Consider the following 22,287-nt stretch of genomic DNA (forward strand, 5'->3'; position numbering starts at 1 on the left):
GGGCAGGTGGGGCACTGAAGCGGCAGCGGCGGCCGCTCCGCTCTGCTCCGCCTCGGGCTGGGAGAGGGGGTGGCAGCGACCGCGCTGTGACAGATTCGTCCCCAGCACCACCGCGGAGCACCCACCAGCCTCCCGCCGCCTCCGCTCCTTGAGGCTCTGCGGGTCCGTCCCTCCCACCCCCCCTCACGGGCACTCGTTTCCCTCCTCCCCGCTCCCTCCGCCCCGCTCCCCCGCCCCCTCCCCGCTCACTGTCTCCGTCCCTGCCTCCCTCCCGCTGCTCCCCGCTGCGCAGAGGGCCGCGCCGCCGGGGTTATGGAGAGCCAGCGCTGCTTCGCCAACCGCTTCGATGACTACCCGGGCAGCCCGGAGGCGGCGCCGGACAAGGAGGCGGCGGTGCCGCTAGTGACGGCCACCATCGAACGGATCCTGCGGGAGCTGCCGCCCCTGGGCGGCCCCCGCGGCTGCCAGGGCGGGCTGTACGGCGGCGTGGCCGGCGTGGCCTACATGCTGTACCACGTCGCGCAGTGCCCGCTGTTCGCGCCGTCGCGGGAGGCCTACCTGCGGGCGGCTCGCCGCGTCGTGGACGCCTGCCTGCGGTACCAGGAGGGCAGCGGCGAGGCCGACGCTGACACCCGCGCCGCCTTCCTGCTGGGGGGCGCCGGGGTGTACGCGGTGGCCGCACTGGTCTACAAAGCCCTGGGGCTGCCCGACTTCGCCCGGCCGCTGGGCAAGTTCCGGGAGCTCAGCGAGGTCTGCACCCCGCTCTCCTTCCTCGAGTGCGGCTCGGACGAGCTCTTCGTCGGCCGCGCCGGGTACTTGTGCGCCGCCCTGGTGCTGAAGCAGCGGCTGGGCATGGAGGTAAGGGCGCGGGGCGCGACGGCCCCCGCAGGGACCGACCTCCCCGTCGGGGCTGTCGGTAGATCCCCTAGGAGTTGGGAAGCCGGCGGCCCGCCCCGCGGTGGCGCCTGGATGATCTCGCCTCTGCTCCGCGGTAAAGGGGAATTCACCTGTGCTTTGCTCTCAACAGCAGCACCAGCAGAAAAACGCCTTTTCCAGCTTGCACTTTGGGGGCACGGTTCAGGAAGAGCCCCGGATGGGGGAGCTTGCTCTAATAGCAGCGCTTCTGCCCTGAAATAAAAACTGCGTCTTTTGCAAGAGGGAGCGGGGAGCACCGGGCGTGCGGGACCCGGTCCCGTTGCTCGGGCAGGGCGCTGCGTCCCGCTCCATCCCACTACATGCCGCTTCGTCCCGCTCTAGGTCGTCTCCCGGGGAGCGCTGAGAGCATCAGCTCTTGGTTGCCAGATGGTGAATACTTGGCAGGAGCCACCCCGGGCTTTTCAAGAATAATTTCCGTAAAATGAAGTGGGTGCGAAAAGGAATACTGTTGGGTAAAACAGAGTGAGAGATCTCATAATAATAAATAGTGTTGTGCTTTAATTTGCAAGAATACAGATTTTGAGAGGCACGTGGTTTTACTAACCTCAGCATATGGAATCTGGTAGTCTTTTTGGAAAGCTGGTCATGTATTTTGGTGCTTTTCATGAATAAGAGCTGGGTTGTTTTTTTTTTTCCAGAAGCATGAGATGTGATTATGGTTCGACATGCTGGTGGTTTCAGCCGGGACTTTACCCTAGGATATTGTGATTGTCAGTGCTGACAATTCAGAGCTCCCACTGACTACAGCATAATACTTAGTGCAACTGGTTCTGTTTGCTGTGGTGTTTGTTACTACGTGGTCAGTGCAGTATCTGAGCAGGCATTTGTTACATTTTTATTCTTGTCATCTTGTCAGGTCCAATCTGTGTTTCCTCTGTTAATGACTGATTTGCAAGTTCATATGCTTCTGGCTTTCTTTTCTTCTGGGAGAGGAAGCAACTATTACAAGTACATGATGTAAAAACAAGCGGCTCTGCCCCATCCAATACCAGTAACTGCAGTCAGAGTCCATGGAACTGCTGAATGTTTTGAGTGCCTTGAACAAAAATTCTTACAGCAGTAAATGTTTAAAGTAGCATACCATAGGTGCTGTTTCTTTGTATAGGACTGTATTTTATTTGTATTTTATTTTTATGTATTTGCGTTTGTATTTATTTATTGGTAGTATAACCTATGCCAGGTTAGATGGGGCTTTGAGCAACCTGATCTAGTGGAAGATGTTCCTGCCTATGGCAGGGGGTTGGAACGAGATGACCTTTAAGGTCCCTTCCAACCCAAACAGTTCTTTGGTTCTATGATTGTCTGAAAATTATAGTCATAACCATGGTTATGTTGTTTGTAACCATAACATAATCAAACCTTCCATTCTGACAGTATTTTCTAAGAGAGGCAAGTTTGTAGATACATTGCCATCCTACATGCAGAGTGCAGCAGTGCCAACCTGAGGGGATGGTCCCCCAGAGAGGAATAAGCCATCCCTATTAGTTCAGTTTGCATTGGGGGGGAGCATGTCTAGTGCCCATATGGGTGCTTATGTTGTGACATACCAGCTGAATGAGGAGGCACCCTGGACTCTACTGCTTCCTTTAATTCCTTCCTCTCTGTCTTACGTCCTTGAGAGCAATTGCTGATCAGTTTGTAGAGTAGGTGCAATCACCTCTGACAGTGTGAGGAAGGGAAAAGCTCTCTGCTTGTTTGCTTCTGGAAAAATTATCCTTTATGCAGCTCTATAGAGTTAAACAGCCCCACAGGTGAGGACACATATACACTTGCTGTAGAATCCATTTAGCAGGTGGGCTATCTACAGTGATAGAGGGGTTAATTTTGCCAGTAAAACATTCTCTGTCCCCTTGGTGATGTTTTAATCGGTAAGCTAAGATCACAGTGTTATTTATTCTGTCACCACATTGTAATTTTAAATAAATAGTGCAAGAAAGAATCTAAACTGCGAAGTATTGCTAAAAACCCATTTTGATTTTTTGTTTTAACAATTAAAACTTTTAATTAAAATATTTTACTCCTTAATGAGGAAAATTACAATGATTTCTAGTCTGTATGCACTTACGCTTGAGCAAAATTTGTGTCCTTTGATAAATGTTCCCATCCTAATAGAGAATTATCTTAATTAGTACATTGCCAGACCTGACCATTTATCATTTTACAAAACGAAAAAAGATATGCCCAGAGAGTGCATGTCATTTATTACCCAAGGTCAATGGTAAGCCAGGTGCATCCCAGAATAGAAGCAATGCCTTGTGATTCGAACCACTAGAAAATGCTACCTCCTGTAATTTGATTGTGCTCAGTCTCACATGGCTCACTGCAGCATGTTTTCTTATTTCCCACATTCTTTTGGGGTTTGGGGATTTTGTTTTTTGAGGATGCTGTGCAAACATTTCCAGCACAAAGTGAAGTCCATTCCTTACATTGAAACACAGCTGCTGCTGCCCATATGGTTGTTTTTTTCCTCTGAAGAAGTCAAATGGTGACCTATATACAAGAAATTGCTTGCCCTTGAAGAAAGGCTTTTTGAGCAATTTTTACAGCTTGTGTTGTGGGTTTGGTTTTTGGTTTTTTTCGGGCAGGGCAGGAAGGGATTGGTGTTCAGTAAACACCAATTTAGCTCAGCTGCTGTGTACTGATGCTTCAGTTTCCTGCTGAAGAGTCTCCGTGTTTTAAAGCATTGCATGTTCTTTGCAGAGTTAATGGACTGTCCTGAAGGATCCAGTCTGTTGAATAACACTGACCTCGTGTGAAGAAGACATTTGCATTCAGCTGGTGTTTCAATTTTAGGCTAATACAGCATTTTTCCCTGATTAATTAATTGTGAGGTTTTGCATGAATAAGGATTACTTCAACAGTCAAGGCTTAACAGGATCTGGCTTTCATGATGCACTATGCATTGGGAAAGATGCTTTTCATCATTTAATTTCTTTAATTTTCGTTATACTGTAGTCAATACTTCCCAGGCAGAAATGGGTAAAATACTGGTTTTGCAGAAGCAATGTGTTATTTGTCTAAGGTACATATGAATAAGGTGCATGTATTTTAGCTGCCCTTAACTGCTGCGATTTCATTGTTCAGGGGAAATCTTGTTTCTGTTCCTCCTTCTTTGGGTACCTCTTTTTCTGATGCTTGTAGTGTTGGTTCATTATGTGTTCGTGTGAAAATTACTCAGTCCTGCTTTTAGTGCTTTTTACTCAGTCTTTATTTGCTTGTGCAAACAGTAGTAAGACACCATTAAAATGATTATCTAGTCCCTCCATGTTATTTTATCCTCCCCTCATTTTTAATCAGTGAAGTTTCTGTCCCATTTCGTGGTTGATGGAGCGTCTCAGTAGTTGTGTTTCCTCCTGGCAATGTAGCTGTCAGATGACAGAGGACAAGGTGCAGAAGTTCAAGTGGATTCTAGCATCACCATCTGCTGAGATGGTACTGCCTTTTAGCACAGCTCAGGTTTTCTTTTAATAACTGTCTGAACCGATGGGGTTGACTGACTTCCACTAACCTCAAGTTGCAGTGATGGATAGCAGCGTACCACATAGGAGGCTGGGCAGCATTTTGCAATACTGCCTGATGCTTTGGTTTCATTAGGGACTGTAGTTTTGAACGACATTGGGGACACCATAAGAGACCCTGGCCTGCAGTTGCAGAGGTGACAAGCTGAAGCAGCATGCTTTTCCAGCAACACAGACACAACAGTTCCCTTGGGGCTGACCCACTGGGGTGAGTCTTGAGTGTCTGCAGAGACCTTAAGCTCTTCCAGTTACTACATGGTTAAGATTTATGTCTCTATGGCAGAGGAACATCTCAATTTCCTTTTCCAACCAATGCAGTGTCATGATTTGGTGTGTGTTTCCAAGATTGTTGTACTGTCTCGGGGAGGGCATAGTTCTGTTGTTAGTCTGGTGTGGGGTGCGTAGGAAGGGCAGTGGTCTTTCCAGCAGGACGACACTGAGTGTAGTGCCCTGCTACAAACCATACTTTCTCTGGATGCTGTCTATCAAGAGAGCCTCTTTTGGACCTCACAAGATTGCAAATCAAGCTGATCAACTTTACCTGGTACATGGAAAACAGAAATAGCACTCCTGTGTAGTATGTGGGATGTCAGTGCCACAGCAAGGGAAATGTGAGGCAGAACTGGCTTTAAAAGGTAGTGGAACAGGCTGATGGGCAGTGTATGGGAATGACAGGTCCAGACAGTAAATTTCATAATATTCTGGGAGAGAGAATGTAAATGAATTAAAATTATCTTTCAGCTCCTCAGACAGTTCTAGATGATATTACTTGTTCCTTAGATCCCTCCAGCTAATGGTTTTAAAAACTGTTGTAGGTAACTTTGCTCCAAATTTGGGGATTTTTCTTTTTTTTTGGGGGGGGGTGGGGGGTGGGGTTTGGGTTTTTTTTATCTCTTAGAAAAGAATTCAGAAAGTGTGAGAGGAAAGAGATTCATGAATCCTGCCTAGAACATGTTCATTTGCAAATCTTTAAAGTAGAATGTAAATGTATTAATGCTGAACATAGTGCATATGAAAGACACTTGATGGTGTGATCTTAAAAAGGGAGATCTGAAAAATATCCACAGAAGAAATGAACCTCTGAGTACTGTAGCACAGAGTTCCCATGTTAGGCTTTTAATCTCACCTGTGCCTGGAAGGGAAGGGTTGTCCTTTGAGGTGAGATTTCATTCCTTCTCTGTGCCCAGTAAAGTCGTTTCCCCCTGTGGAAAAATTAGCCAGTTCATCTGAAACATTGTGGTGTTTGAAATGTCAAATATCGTGGTGCTAGCTGGAGCTGTACTGATTTCGTGATTTCATTTTACACAGGCCACTACACAGCCGGAATGTTGGGGTTTTTCGCCACAGAGGAGTAAAATAAGATAACAGTAAAGACAAATGGCTTTTGATCCTAGCCTGCCTCTTTTAAATGTACCTTGTTCTAGCTGTAGTTTCCCAAGCCACATACATGGGATACATTTTGCATTAATTTGCCTAAATTGCTGAATTTAAACCGGGAATTGAAAATAGGAGTTTTCTGAAGTAAACAGTGAAGCAAAGGGAATTATTTGCATCTGTATTTTTTTAGAGAGTGTTCTGAAATAGTTTGGGTCGACATTTCAGAATGTTTCTGTTTCTCATTAGCAGGGCAACATGAATCATTTTTATTTAAAACAGCTTTAAAATTCTGAGATAGGGACATCTTGATAATGGCTGCTTGGATTCAGTTCAACACAGGGAACACTAAATATCCAGTTGTAGTGCTGAAAGTAGAAAATTTGGGTTGAAAAAGTGAAATTTCAAGTGTATAGTTTAACAGCCAGTAAAAAAAAAGCACTATAGTACAGAGGGTTTGGTGTAGACCCTGCCAGGACTGGAGGTTTGATTGACACAAGTTTAGCTACATACATTATATATTCTGTTGCAGAAATAGGGATTTCAACTGCTTATAGCTGAAGAGTGGTATTAATCTTCCACTGTCTTCTAGAAACACAATTTTGTACAAAGACCGTTTCATATCTCTGTACTGCTTTGTGCTGTTGGAAGAATTTTTGCATATGCAGCAGCATCTTTTTGCTGAAAAAAAACAGCCCAAGCAGTCAAACCACTGTTATAATACCAACTTCTAACAAAAAAGAAGTATGTTTATCCAAAGGCATTTCTTGTATCCAGAATCACTACTATCCCATCCTTCTTCTAACTCCCTTAAATTTCACATACTGGAACTTAACTGTGAAACTGTGTCTGTTCAGTGATCTTCCTCATCATCACCAGGGAGAACTTTTGGGTCACCACTCCTTGTCCTGCTAGAAGCAGAGGTGTTTGAACACAGTGTCTTTGTCCTCTGCAGAACAGAGCGTGCTGCCTGTGGCTGGAACATGAGCTCTGTGGAACAAAATGCAGGAATTGAAAGGAAGGCATTTTTTGTGGAAAAGGTGCTGAGCAGTTCTTTGGACCTGTGGAGCACCAGGGGACTGAATTTCTGGAGTCGTCTGGAGCTGTCAGAGCATTTGAAGTAGAGAAGGAGGGGATCTCTCCAGCAGAGAGATGCAGGGCTTGGGTGGAAGCTACTGTTTTCACAATATTTATTACTTGTGGTCAGTTTGGTAACACACTGTGGGAAGTTCCTTAATCTATTGCCTTAAGTTTCAGATTTTTCTATGTTGTATTTTATACATATGTGTCAAATAACTTAAATACAATACTTGCCTTTCCACAGATAGCTATGTTTGACATTTATGTTTTCCTCCATGGCAAAGGCTAATAGTGATTTTTTTTTGTCATGGTTCTCACACACTCACGGTTAACATATGCATGTTAACATATATGCTAATGGATGGCATAGCAGAAAGAAAGAATGCATGTGTAGAACATGCATATGTGGTGAAGTGTGTGAAGGCAGAAAAAACAGGCAGGCATGGGAAAAAAAGATATTCAGCAGGTTGAACACAGAATGGAAAGAAAGAGCCAATAAAAAAGTGATAAAAAGAGCAAAAGATAAGTTACTAGGTGAAAATAAAAAAAAAATTGGAAAGTTGCAGAGGGGTAGAGAATTTAAAGATGAAGGGGAAAAAGGCAAGAAACAATGTAGACCTTGGAGCAGGGGAGGATTAAAACTAAAATCCGGTTCTCTGTCAAACTGGTGTGGATCTGATGGCTAATGTTACTTGATCTAAAAGTTCAACAGAAGAGTAAAGGCAGGGAGAAAATGGTTTTAGGGAGCAGGCAGAGGAGTAACTACATTTCTTTGAGGAAAAGTGCTATTTTTTTTCTGCTTGTTTTTTTGTTTGTCACTGTTCTGTCACCGTATTCTCTTTGAATAGCGCATACATTTACAAAAACAGCTGTCATCACATTTGGTGCTTGCATATTCAGAACCACGGTAATTATGTCTGATATTCTATATTTTCTTTCTCTAAGATAAGCTGAAATAACTACTTAATGTCTAGAAGCAAATATGGATATTTTCCATGAACATTGCAGTACTGCTTCTGACACTGACATTTTTCTATTGCATGCACATAATACTACAAATTGGTACATAACATAAACATTAATGCTGTTAGTAAACCTTAGTTTGGTATGAGGCTAAAGAAGCAGAAATGTGAAAAACTGAGCTGATTCTGAGAAGAAGGAAAGAGCATGAGGCTAACAATTGCCCAGTGAAATCATAACATCCTCAGCACTTTACAGCAGTGAAATGATGGGATAAAGTTAAGCCTTAAGTTTCTCTACAGGTCATTTGATACACGCTGTTAGAACATTAGACTTGTATGTAAATCACAGCACAGCTATGCAGCACAACTAGCAAGGCCCCAGAATAGAAAACATCCTCTTCTTTCCTCTCACCTCCATTAAATCAATAGACCCTAGTCTCTGTTAATTCAGCTAGGCAATCTTAAAATCAACCTACCACCCTATTGACAGGCTGTGTAAAAGACTGCAGAGCAGTTTACTCAGCCAGTAAACCATTGTCTTCAGCCTCACCTCCAGGCAGTAAGGGAGCTGTGGAGAGAGGATCAGGGAAGCAATTAAAATGGTAAGTCACATGCTCCCGCTGTACTGCTGCAGGAGCATCCCATCACAGCATGGTGTAATGCTGTAGCAATGGTGTAATTGCTAGAAATGGGAATTTTGTTTGTCAGCCAACTTCCCTATTCCACCCCCTTTTTAAAAAATCAGAATTCAGTATATGCAATCAGGTCACCATTTTTGACAAGGCAGTCTGTCAAAATGCCTCTGTGTCTGTCATGCAGTTCTTTGACCATTGACAAGCATGAGATTAAGCACTGAGTGATGTTGCGTAACCTCCTGTCCACTCCATTACAACAGGGCTCTATGAAAATAAGCAGTCAAAACCAATTATTTCTTATCTATGTTGTAGGATTATTTTCAAGTGATAGTTAGCAAGCTGATTAATTTTTTTTAGCAGTAGTAAGGCAAAATAATTGAAATAGCTATTTCATTTTAGGCAAACATGACCAGAAAGTATCTTAGTAGCAGTCCAGCCTGTTGCTGAGTCATTTGGTGTTTCTCAGCTTGTTATATTTTGACCTGTGAGAGCAAACCCATAAATCTATTTTTGCAGCAGATCAGCATTCCCGAATTCCTCATTTTAATGGCTTAATATCTCTTGTTGAGAAACAGTGGTTCATGAGTGAGATGGAATGGATGTCAGTGCTGAATGATCTGAGGGAAGAAAAACACTGTGTCAGATAAATACTCTTTCTAGCTGTCCAAGATATTTAATTACTTTGTGTGGCTAATCTTTTTCTTCACAAAATACTTCTATTCTGGCATTGGTACTATGATAATGTAATTGGGGTTGTAAGCTGGGGATGTGCTGGTCAAATTTAGATTTCAGTGTCAAGGAAATGGAAGTTGCTTTTAAAAGTGTTTGGGCCTGGGACTAGAAGCAGCACAGGACAAAGTAGCTCTCCACAGTGCAAAACTGGAAAATGGTGGGTATTGCATATTCCATACTGGCAGTGTTCTGCAGTTTGTGTGGTCAGTCCTGACAATCAAATTATGTCCTTACCAGAATCAGAGAACTGGTATGGACCTTGAGAGGTAATTGAGGCTGCCATCTAACCCTCAGGCAGGTGTACCTGTGCCTAAGTCATCCTAGCAGCTTCTCTAAAATGCTCTTCATACCCCCCAGTGATGGAGCATATGCAGTCTGCCATGGCTATCTGGGGCACTGTTTGTTAGCTTCCCTGTTAGAAAGTCTAGCCTAATGACTGATCTGAATCTTGCTGTAATTTAAACCTGATGCTCCTTTTCCTAACCATTGAGAAACAGTGAGAAGTTCTGCTCCTCTTTACAAAAGCTTTTTGTATATTTCAAGACTTCTATAAATTCTACCCTTACTCTCTTCTAAAGAAGCAATCCTAATACTTTCGTCTTCCCATGCCTGTCATGTTTTCTACATCTCTAAGTCATCCATTGCACTCTGCCAGACTCCCTTCAGCCTTTTCTGAAGAGTGCCAAAAATTGGACATGATTCTGGCATGGACCTTTCTAATTGAGCAAAGGAATAACTGTGTTTCTTCCAGGTCTTGTTTCTGTTTATACAGCTCAGTAAGGTGTTTACATCTCACACTGGTGTCATGCTCACTCATATCCAGCTTATGATCTGTTATTCTGCTACTGCATGGACAAGTATTCATTAGGAAAAACCTCTGAACAAGTGAAATAGGTAGGAGTTATGTAAAGACAAGGAATCATTGAACCTCAGAAGCTGTGCTATGGTACACAAAATGAGAAGCTTCTTCAGCTGAAGGAGCTTTGTTTCAGTTAACACCAAGTAGATAGTCTCCTTTCCTTTATTCTCTGAATAAAACTGGGAATATGTTATTCTACTTTGTAACACCACATGTGCCATTATATATTCAGGAAACATCTGTGAAGTGATAGAGTTAATGGAAGTATAGTTGCAATAATGTTTGAGAGGATCATATTGTTATTTATTTTGTCCACAGTTAGAAGATGAAGGAGTAAGTGAAATTCGAAAGAAGTGTCTGGAGGCTAAACTTAGAGTGTTCTTGTGATTTGCTTTTGTTGCTAATGTAAAGATGAAGCTCAGTGTTGTCCTCTCTCCTAGTTCTGGAATCTTCAGTGAGGGCCATTTGTGAGGGCCATGAATCTGTTCTTGGATTCACCATCAGCATGAGTCAATGGAAATCTATCCTTCTATTTTTATAAAAGTTTCTTATAGTTTCAGACAACATCACCAGATAAGTTCTTTGGCTTACTGGAACTTTTTTAACAAAAATAAAGATTGTCTTGCAATAAAGTAATACTATGGGCAAGGGTTGGAAGCATCAACCTTGCCATAGACATTCATAGGACTTTGAGCGTGACATTTTCACTAAGGTTCTTTATCCCTTTGTAAAGCTAACTCCAGATCCCTAGGTTTTTCTAATTGTCATCTGTGAAATGGCTAATGTTATACTTAATTGCTTTAGTTTTCTGAGGTTAAGCCAGTGATTAATAAGTCAAAATACAGTTATAATAGCAGTGGACCCTAAGATACACATTCCACATGTAGCTGTTTAAATTTGAACAAACCTAAGTTGGTCAGATATGAACTCAGGGAAAATTCTTAGTAGTAGACCAGCAAAACAAACTTCTTCAGGCTCTTTAATGAAACAGCTTTGTTTGTTCTTGGTCTTGCAGAGATGAATCAATCATGAGCTTTCTTATGCTAGGCTGCCATTTTCATACATACACATTTTTTATGATGCCAACAAAAATACCTGGAAACAATGCTTATATAACTGCCATACATTCAGGAGACAAAATGTAGACAGAGTTATAGCGCAAATGCATTTGTCCTGTTCAGATTTTTTGTCTGAGCACTGTGGGACTCTTTGCTTATTTTGGTAGAACAAATATTATGAGATAAATTTAAAAAAAAACACACAGGTAAGCTGAGTCAAACTCAGACTTGAATCTAATGATCTCCAGAGGAGTAAAATCCACACAGTCCTGTCTGAACAGTGTATTGACACACTCACATTTGGGTTTGGCTCAGTTGCAGAGTCAAACCTTGGCCAAGGCTGGAAGGTACCTCTGGAGATTTTCTGGTCCAGCCTCCTGCTCAGAGCAGGAGTGTCCACAAGAGCAGGTTGCTCAGGGCTGTGTCCACTTGGTTTCGAGTATCTCCACACTACAACCTACCTGGGCAACCTGTTCTTGTGTTTGGCCACCCTCACAATAAGAAAGCTTTATATTTAAGTAGAATTTTTCTGTCACTGGGCACCTCCTGAGAAGAGCCTGACTCTGACTTCTCTGCTTTCTCCCATCAGGTGTTTATACACATTGATAAAATCTGCCCTGAGCCTTCTCTTCAGGCTGAAAATCCCTGAGTTAACACATGGGAAATACCCATGGAAGGGTAAAAAAATTAAATGTGACTCCATAAATGGCAGTCATTGCTGCTCCATTCATCTCTTTCCCCAGAAGCAGGCTCATAGTGCTCCACCTACTCTGTGTCCCCCCAGTACCTACCAGTTGCAAGCGGGGAAGAGTCTGAAGTCCAGAAGGGTCAAAAGGAGCCATTCAGCATCACGCTTTGCCACAGAGCCTTAAAACTCTATAACTTTCCCAATTATCTGCAAGAGCCAGGAACTGTTTTGTTCACCTTAATACTTAGCTACCAGGGAAAGATTCTGCCCTTCCTTGATACAGCAAAGATGACAAGAAGGGCCACAACCCAGTGTTTAAGAGCTTTAGTGTAAAGATATATTTTTTTAACAAAAACAAAGCAGTCTTAGAGCATGCTGCAAGCCCAGGGGCTTCTGAGTGCCTTGAGCCCCTGCAGCATTGAGTGTCTATTAGTGAAAATGTCTACATGATGGTAAGAGGTGGACCATGCCACACAGCTAAAGGAAGATAAGAAGTACCCTAAAAGTACCTGTCCTGAGTTATTGCAAGATTGTTTTCTCAGTGCTCATATTAATCAAACACCTCAGGTTGATGCTTGCTAGTGAAGGAGGGAGTTCCTGTCCCACATTATGTGTGAGGAGCCAAGGAGGCATCAGGGAAGGAGGTGAAACCTTTTCTGAAAGCTGAGTTTAAGTACATGTATTTTGACATAACAAGCTTGACTTGGAAAACACATTATGTCATCTGTAGGTCCCAAAACAGCTGGCTGGGCCCTTCTGTCTCACTTTGCACAGTTCTTCCTGTAGGGCTGCAGAGAAGAGTCATGTAAAATGACAAATCCAACAAAAGAGAAGCATGGCATTGAGTGCTCCCAGGGCAGCAACACACACAATGTAGTCTGTAGCATGAGGTAATAGTAATTCCTTTTAGTTAATTATGCAGGTACTTTGAGATCTTCAAATGCAGAGTAATGGCTAAGTGCAGTTAATGTTTGTTGATTATTGTTTGATGGTGGTATGACTTGTCCTCATGGCTCTTGCTCCTCTTGCTTCTTTCTGTGTTAGGTTTGAACTTTTCCTGAGTAATCTGAACTGCACCTTCTAGTACAGCAGTCTCTTTTTCCCAAAAGCATGCTTGGTTATACGTGGTCACAATTGAGAATAAGTAATGCAAAGGGAAGATTGATAACACTATTCCTAATTGCAATATAGTACTAACTGGCAATGTTTTAACCAGGAGATAAGTACAGATGGTGATCCCATTACTTAACAAGTATGCTACATTTTAAAGACCACCATATCCCACATTTTCTCAAATTAATCTTATGACTCTTACTCTGCTCCTGCAAATGTGGCAGTAATCAAATTATAAGTGACTGTCTGTGTCTGAAGTACAACTTGAATTATATTTGGAGTTGTGGGCGTATTGCCAGGCTTTGTTAATGGTGCTGTTGTGCCACCGGAGTGCTCTTTTGTTACTGTTTTTTTGCTTCAGAACTGTCTCTGTTGATGTGCCTGGGGAGATCCCGGAGCCACCTACAGATCATCATGATTTTTACTACTTCAGACTGCTACCACAGTCTAAAAGTAGGATAAAAGTCAGATGACTCAGAGGACTTGATCACCTTCATCTGTTTTTCTGCATTATGTTGTCCAGCATTCTTCTTGTAGCTTAAGTTAATATTTCTATTCAGTGGCTTATTGGCATGGCACAAATTGCAGATCATCACATAAAGTAAAAGTGGCATAATGCCAACGTGGAGTTCTCCAGAATCACCTTTACTTGAAAGTGGTGCTGGTGCTACTTTAAAGTGGACTAATTTATGCTTCTGTTAGCCTGTGAATGATGCTGTTGTGTCATTTACCTCATTTAACTAATTTCACAGGTTGCCACATTTTCCTCAGCAGCAATATTTAGACATACTTCTAGATGTACATGCTTCATAAATATCTGCATAATAGAACTGTGCATACAAAGCAGCATGACTTAGAAGAATAAAAGAAGTCTTGCTAGAACAAGCAAGATCAGTTGTTGCAAACAACAGAATTATAAAATTAACAGCTGATGAAAGAGCAATAGCCAATGCCCTGTTTACATTTGAATGGGGCTTTTGATGCAGCACTGAAGATAATCTTCCTTGAAAACGTAATTCATGCTGGCTTGGATGGGGACATTGTGGATTTGGAATTGGCTGAAAGACCACAAGCAAAGCTAATAGTAACTTCTAATAAAGGACTGATTTAGGAACCAGCCTTATTTATTATCTCCATTAGTGATCTAGAAGAGGCAGCTCACTGGATAAGAATTGGTTTGGCTTTTAAACTGAGACAAGTGCCAAATACCATGCACAGACAGAGGAAAAGTATGAAAACAGCTCAAGAGATTAAAAAATGAACTAAAACAAGGTTTATTTTTAGCAGTACAAGCCCATGTGTCTGGGGAGCATTATGTATACTTATCCTGTATGCTAGGAAGAAACTGAGATTCAAGTAAGCTGAACACGACAGGGCCTGAGTTACTCGTGTACTCAGTTCATGTGAGTGTTAGCATTTCATTTGCATGTATGCATCACTGCTTGTACATCTGGACGTAACGTGAACACAAGTTCTACACTTACTTTAATGTAAATTAGCATTACGTTTCTTTGCATTCATCCTGCATGGGAATGAACAGCTAATATAAATGAAAAGTCATAACCTGTCTTGACAGAGGTTAACACAAGATGGCATCCAGAAGGTCAGTGAAATTTTAGACTGCCGACGCAGCTGTAGCACCCAGCAGAGATGCTACAGATTCATTTTCTGTGATTCTTCAGGCCTTTCCGTTGTGTAAAAGCCACTCTGTATGCCAAGACCTGAAAGCTTTGCAGCTCAAACTTTTTCCTACTGATGACTAATTTTGGGTATGTCTAAATGCCCTAGGCACCTAGTTTATGCTCTTGAAGTCCTGTAGGCATCTTATGATAGGCATGCAAATCCTGAGAGTGCTGCATTGTGGGGCTCATAAGGTACACCAAAATTTATGAGCCAACAGCTATATGACTCGCTGTCCATGGAGCTCTGATACAGATTTACAGTGCTCTTTTTTATCCATGGCGTTCATGCAACTCCTTCTAGTTGCCTTCCCACAGTAGTAGCAGCTTGCTCACCTTTTTTACTTTGTAGCTCATCTTTCCCTCCTCCAAAGGAGTCTCTAAAGCTACAGCTGGGGAGCATGCCCTGCTTAGCTGCTCTCTCCCACTTTGCTGGAGATGCGCTTCTCACAGAACCCCAGGCAGGGTCTGGCTTGCTATGGAGTAAAAGTGAACTAAGCATCATGTCTTTTCCCATTAGCAGGGGCAGAATGTGTTCACCTCTCATCAGCTGTACAGGTTTTAAGACCAAATTGGGCTTGAAGAAAATTACAGGCCAAGTGGGGGTCATAGTCTCCTCCTTTTTATATTCAATAACCTTGAGATTTCATCACTGACCTGGTAATTCAAATGCACAGCCCTTCTCTTTCTGACACAGTGCAAGAAATTTAGCTGATGGCTTTTAAGCTGCCTGTGCTGATGGCTAGAGCAAGTCTCTTACTTCAGCTCTGATTGAAATTACTTATATAAAATACTCAATTCTGTTCAGCAGAGCAGGGCCTGGAGGGAAGTGCTCCAAACTCTGGGCTCCAAAGTCACTCGGTTTCTTTGTCACCCAGAGTGTGAGCATGGAAAGAAAACTTCCTGTGTGGCAAAGACACACTAACAGCAGCAGAGCTTTGAGTAACAGTTTTCAAACTTGTCCAACCAGTTGACTGCTTGCATTTGCTTGCAGTCAGGAGATAGCAGTATACAAACAAATGTTTCTTCTTCAGATTTATTTCCATTACTCCATCTGGTTTAATATCTTGTACCAGTACTAGATGACTCAAAGTAGCTGCACAAATGTCTGTGGAAGGCAGTTTTTGAAATGTGCTGTCTGTAGCTCACCTAACCTGCATTCTTAAAGGAATGGCTTTATGCTCTTAAGCACAAGGGCTTATCTTTCTTCTAGAATTGATGGGCTGAGTTCTGGGAGCTGGTTGTATAACTTGGACTTGCAACATCTGTCGGGAATAAATGTTCTTCAGTTGTGGAGTTTGATAAGTTGGAAGTGATAAAAAATATTTATTTAAGATCACAGGCTCTGAGGAATTGTAATTTAATTTAGTTGAGTGTTGGGGAACTTCTGAGGTTAACCCAAAATCTTAAAAAAAAACATAAATATCATCTTAACTATAGAGAGGTTCAATTGGTTTGTTAGAATTCCACAGTGAGAGTGGACTCATTGTGCAGAATTAAATTTGCTAGCTTAGCTTGAAATCTTAGGTGAGCAGAGGAGATATTTTGTCTTTAAGCTTGATATTTTTCATAAACTATCATTGTTGTTCTTACATAATAAGATAAAACAACTTTATGTGGTTAATTACCTCCTGTCCAGAAAATAAATGTAGCAGTCTTTTTAGCTTCATTTCTTAGGAGAATGTCTTACTTGTTTCTACACCTGTTTCTGCTTGATTTTTTGTATGTTGTTGTGGTTGGTTGATTTGTTTTATTTTTATGATGAAAGAACAGACCTGGAGACCTGCCCAATCCTATAGTCACAGAATCCCAAGGGTTGGAAGGGACCTCGAAAGATCATCTTGGCAGAAAAAAATATCATGCTGGAAAACAGTGCAAATTTGACCCATGTCCTAGAATCACAGCTGCATCTGTAAACCATGACCTAGCACAACAGCTTGAAAGGCAGATGTATTCCTGTTAAGCTGAATATCGAGTGAGATCAGATAGTTCTGTCCAGAACAATTTGATGGTGGGGGTATAAACTGCAGTCTTTAATTTTATTGCTAAGTTTTTAGTCCTTCAAACAATGGATTTGCAGTAGGAAAGAAACTTTACAGGAAGAATGTAAAGCTCTGCCTCAACACAAAATATAAACCATTACTTGGAATTCTAGCTTCAGGAGACTGGTGTCTCATACCTCAACTGAAATTATTAATCCTTTTTCATTTATATGTGGAAGATGGTATGTTGCCCAGCTCATCATAGGAAACAATTTTATTGAGAATATTTGTTGAAGCAAAATTCTCTGAGGAGTTTCAGGGAGAACTACTGATTATAAATGCAGTTCTATTCAATACAGGCATAGAGCATACACAGCCTTAAATTGTAAAAAATTATGAAAGAACCCAAATGTTTTTATTGTATGTAAGTCATGCATTCTGCATTGGTGTAGAGCAATGAATGAGAATGCATCTGCTTGTCACTTCCCTCCAAACTGACTAAATTCAAGTAGGATCAATCCTTGAAGATGTTTGCTCAGCTCTCTCTCTTAGGTTTTTCTACTCTGCATCTGCAAGCAAGGTCAGCAAGAAGGCCTTACTCCTGTGTTCTCAATCTTTAAAGGCTGCCTCAGACAAAATCATTATTGACCTCAACTGCGAGCCAGCCCCACAGTGTTATTAATAAGACATGGACTAACAAGAATTTATAGGAATAATTACATGGCATAGAAACCCTATTTACTAAGTGAATTATTAAGTCCATTCCTGGGGATCATTGAATTATTTTTATACCTATGTTAGATATTATGCCAACTGGTAAAATTTTCAGCACTTCTTATTTAACATTTGCCAGGAGTAACATCCCTCCAAGTTCAGACCCATTCAGTTCAGTAGGGACTTTGACATAAGAAGCCATGTGGATGATCTAATAAGTGAAATTACATCAACAAATTAAAAATAAATAAATACTGCATGAAACTGAACTGGCTCTTTTCCTTTTCCATCATTCTGAGTGATGAAGATGATGGTTACCACTTAAGATGAATTGAACTATGAACATCTTTAGAGATACTCTCAAGGAACTAGAAATCAATCTTTCTCTATCCCTATCCTATAATTCTTATTTACTGTATTGCATAGTTGCTTTCAGTGTAATAAAACTATTCATCTTTTTTTTGTGATCTCACATGAACAAGATAATTACTGTTGTTTAAACAGTGGAAACTTTACAGTTATATACAATTGCAGCATGAACACTGTATTGACAAGCTGGAAAGAGATAAAAAGGTTTGTGACCATACAGGTTCTGTGCAGTAAAAGGGTGGGCAGAAAAACATTTACTCATCCAGATGTGCAATGTGCAACCTGCTGTTTTCCCTGGGTCAGTACTACAGTGAAGCAGTAGACCATTATGTAGACCACTGAAATGTAGACCATCCTCTTCAGACACAGCTAGTTAACATGGCCAACAGAGCCCAGGAACAATTTAACTCTTTTATCTCGCTTCCCTTCTCTTTACCCCTTTTCCCTCTCTCTTAGGGTCAGTTACACCAACTCACCTCTGTTTTGTGGTACCTTTTGCAGTGTAGCACCCAGCTGGTCCTTCCCAGCCCAGACAAGGAATAATGGAGGTATTCAGCTAGTGTAGTCTCTGCTGGGAGAGATCACTACAGCAGTGAAGTTTCATTAACTCAGGTGCATGAAGTGATGCACGGTGCTCTTGTCTCTTTGTCTTTCTTAACTAAACATCAGTTTAAAGGAACTTTACAGGTATTAACATTTTTCCATACAAAACTAGACTAAGTTTCTCAGAGCTTAAATTTTGGAGATAAGCCAGTGATGTCCTCGCTTCCTCTTACCCCTTGCAGCAGTGTATTTCAGTGCCTGATTTCACTTCTGTGTTTAGTGACACCTTCAAAAGTAACTTTGTCTTCATGAACTTGGCAGCAATGTAATTCATAATCTTAAGAGGTCCAGAAGTAAACACATTACAATTTATTAGATCAGTGCCCTGTCAGATGCTGGATGTTCTTGTTTCTAGAGGAAGTAAAGGAATGAAGGAGTGGAAGTGCCCAGTTCTTTCTATGATCTTCAGGACATCTTAAAACATGGGTTATCAACTTTGTTCTGTTGCTATATACAGTTGCCATTTGCATTTGTAGAACTCTAAGCCTAGGTCAGCCTCCCTATGAAAAGTAGCCTTTACTGACTGACTCAAGATCAAGTTCTGACTATTTCACGTTGACCTGCAGACACATACAAACACGAATAATGCATTTTTCCAAGGAGCAGTCTGCCTAAGTTCCTGGTAGCAAATGGTGATGCCCAATTGAAGGGGGTTTGCATGATTTTTCAAGTTCAGACTAAAGACGTGGTTACTGCAGAGTACCGGGAGACTCACCTTGTTGCAAAGTTTTGTATTATACAAGGTCAGTTTCATAAATCCTGATTCCTGCTGCTCAGGAGCTTGAAGAATGGATAATACTTCTTTTGCCTCTCCATAAGTTGCATACATAAACCAGTTGTAACAACAGGGCAGCTTTGATACAACTGGATATATCTCTGGAACAGATGAGAACATGAATTCACTTACAGTGAACCAGCAGACCTGCTGTTAAGGGGAAGTGAGCTGGTCCAGAACACAGGGGCAGAGCAGATGTTCCATGCTTACCAGTGTAACAAATGGAATGGGATCCTGGGGCAGTACAGCTACAACACACTGGGCTGCCTGTTACCCAAACAAGCATGCAAGGTGTTCAGCTTGGAAGGTGTTTATCATTGTAATGCAGAATTGTCAGGGACATGTATTTGGAGTGCAGCAGGATAGATCTCCTACCAGGAGCTGACAGCTCTGCCCTGCAGTTTCGGCATAAGCTAACGACAGCACTTTTGTACTGATGTACTTTCTGACTGAGACTAAATAGAGTCGAAGGATTTCCCACTGATAAAGTTTTTACGTGAATAATCTTCCACCTTCTTGTGCGGGGAGTGTAGATGGAAGAAAAGCAGTATCCATGCAGCACTAATCTCTTGACTCATTTGCAGTTGTCATAAACTGCTCCAATGTCTGGTGGATACGTGGTTTGACACACAGGAGCTCCAAACAGGGATTTGGATTGCAGAAAGTTGATCACTGATGCATCCATTTTGGCCACTTCCCAGGCTCTGTGCCCCCAGAATAGCTCAACCATGCATTATACAGCGGGTGAATAATAATAAAGGAAAGAAGAATCTTTCTTGTTTGTAGAGAAAAGCTGGGGTTGAATTCTGTAATGTAGAACAAAGCCTCTCCAAGTGTTGGGTTTGTTTCTCAGTTAATTTGCAAGTGTTATATTTTTGCTATTTTAAAACATGTTTTTCAATTCATGCCCTTGAATTTGGGTGCAATTCTAGGGAGAGATGTTTGAAATTAAATTGTTGGCTCTCTGTGGTAACCCTACCTCTAATAGGCTGAAGAAAACATGCAGCAGGGGTGCAGACAGCTGCCATTTGTAACACAGGAGTGCATCCCCGGATACCTCTATTCTTCAGTGATGGGACTCCTCCTCCTGAGGGATTCCCTGCTGTCTTTGATGTTGACCAGCAACCAGCATCTAAGCTCTCAATAGGCAGGCTGATACCTCTTCAGACATGTTGGTTATCTGAACTGCTCTGCTCTTAGATCTGTTCCTTGACATCCTTCCTGCTTCAGTTCTCTAGCAGCAGAGAGCAAGGGGTTGTTTCCTTACTTTCTCCAGGTAAAGAGTGTGATGGGGACCTCTTGTTTACTTCCTAAGACCTAGGAGAGACACTATATTAGAGCTGGGTATCTGTAGCCAGTCAGACCCTGGTGCAACTGAGTGAAAGACATTGGGGACTGAGGGTAACTGGAGAAACTAATGTTTTTCCTCTCTCTTCATTGGCTCAGAATGGGAGAGCTTGAAGAAAGGCCAGTTGCTGTTTTTTCTTCAAACTCTCCAGTGTTTGGGTTGAGACAGAATGAATAGAGATGCTCATTGCATTTGACCAACTGTGTAACAGCACCAGCTGTTCTCAGGCAGCCTCCTAGCTACAGTAACAGTTATGCTGCATCCTTTTCTGCTACACGTAATTTGCGGTCATGTTTGAAAGTTTCTCCTTCTCAAGGACAGGTTTAACAGCAGAATTTGGTAGGTTTAATGCTACACAGTGCTGGCAAGTGAGACCTGTGGAAATTTTGTTCTCTCTTAGCAATAAAAAAAGTGCCGTGTTGTCTTCTTTACCAGTAACAGGACAGGACTGACATTGCTGTTTCCATGTTGCTGAGGCAAAGAAAGAGCAAGCCTCAACCATGTTAAAGAGAAGCAACAACAATGGGATGTATAGGGAAATCTGTTTTACTCAAGATTGCAGTCCGATGCCGTTTACCAGTGAACTGGCACAATCATATTAGTAGTTGTGCTGAGTCTGCACACATTGCCATGTAGTTGTGTTAATATGGGAAATTTGGGAAAGTATGCTCTCTAGAAAGTACTGTTAATAGTGCTGTTACAGCATGAAATATATGGCATTAGCAACAATGTCAGTAGTACTCCAGGAACTAATCTGATTCCTTGAACAAACTTTTCAGGAGATTTAAGAAAAATATTTTTTACTTTTTAAAAGAAGGGTGAAATTAGCACTGCTTGTAAAGAAAGCAGACAACTGTGCACCTGGGGTTGGTTTCCCCAGTGTGCTGCAGGAGAGGTACATCAGTCAAACTGGAATAAGTCTAAGGGGAGGAAGAACCCTCTGTCTTTGTGCATGCTAGTCTTCCATGGCTTCAAGCATGAGCATCATCTGAAAGGAAAAAAAATCTGTCCATGACTGCACAGAAAAGTCCCTGGACAATTGCAGCCCCATCTTTGGTAGGGAAAAAAAAAAAAGAAATCAAGTTTAAGGAGTGAACTTTAAGTATCACGCAGTGCAGTAAGGTATCATTGAATTACCAAGTTGGCTCCAGCACCTTTGCTTGAGTCAGCTGTCCTGCTGAACACAGAATTGTTTTCTTACAGGACTTTTGAGTATTATAACTAATACACAAGCTCCCTCTGCTGGGCTTCCAGCATAGAAGAATAATGTCAAAGCTTATTTTGATACTATCTGCAGCATCCGAGAAAGTGTATGATGAAATTCATGTAAATGGCTTTTTTGAAGTGTGGCAGAGAGGTTTTATGTGTTAGATAAATTTTTTTTTCCATGCACAGAGGGAGTTTTTTTTCCACAATAATGTATGTGAAGCTGTTACCTCCTTAAAGTACTGATGCATCAATAAAAAGATAATGATACGTGGCACTCAGTAATACCTTCTGTTACATATAGGAAAGAGCTCTAAGAAAATAAATACAAATCTTCTAAAAGAATTATGAGCTTACACTCCTCAAATATACTCAATACAGTATGCAGTTCTATGTAGCAGTGGTTTTCCTAAGGCAAATTATAAGCTGAGGGGCTTGTAGCATGCATTCAGAGGAATGATGAAGTGCTGACAATTTTACTGCAATTGACAGCAAAGAAGAGTTTGTCCTGCTCCTTTCAATGTAGTCCTCAGGGTCAAGATTTCTGTCTAAAGTTTTTGAAACTTATCTAGGGCCTAGCACTGTCATAACCAATATATTACAAAATCTCTCTTAGGAGATTGAAAGGAGATGTGATACTATTTACTTCTAAAATG

General features: G+C 41.8%; 1 protein-coding gene across 1 annotated transcript in view; it reads left to right on the forward strand.

Moving 5' to 3' along the window:
• Positions 1 to 312: 312 nt before the first annotated feature.
• The window catches only part of LOC117438447 (lanC-like protein 3), a 30,666-nt gene continuing 8,691 nt past the window's right edge, over positions 313 to 22,287 (forward strand). Inside the window, exon 1 of the mRNA XM_034073962.1 lies at positions 313 to 858. Within this exon, the coding sequence (XP_033929853.1) occupies positions 313 to 858 (546 nt within the window). The remainder of the gene's footprint in view (positions 859 to 22,287) is intronic.

The sequence above is a fragment of the Melopsittacus undulatus genome, unplaced genomic scaffold, assembly GCF_012275295.1.
Source record: "Melopsittacus undulatus isolate bMelUnd1 unplaced genomic scaffold, bMelUnd1.mat.Z mat_scaffold_329_arrow_ctg1, whole genome shotgun sequence".
Taxonomy (NCBI): Eukaryota; Metazoa; Chordata; class Aves; order Psittaciformes; family Psittaculidae; genus Melopsittacus; species Melopsittacus undulatus.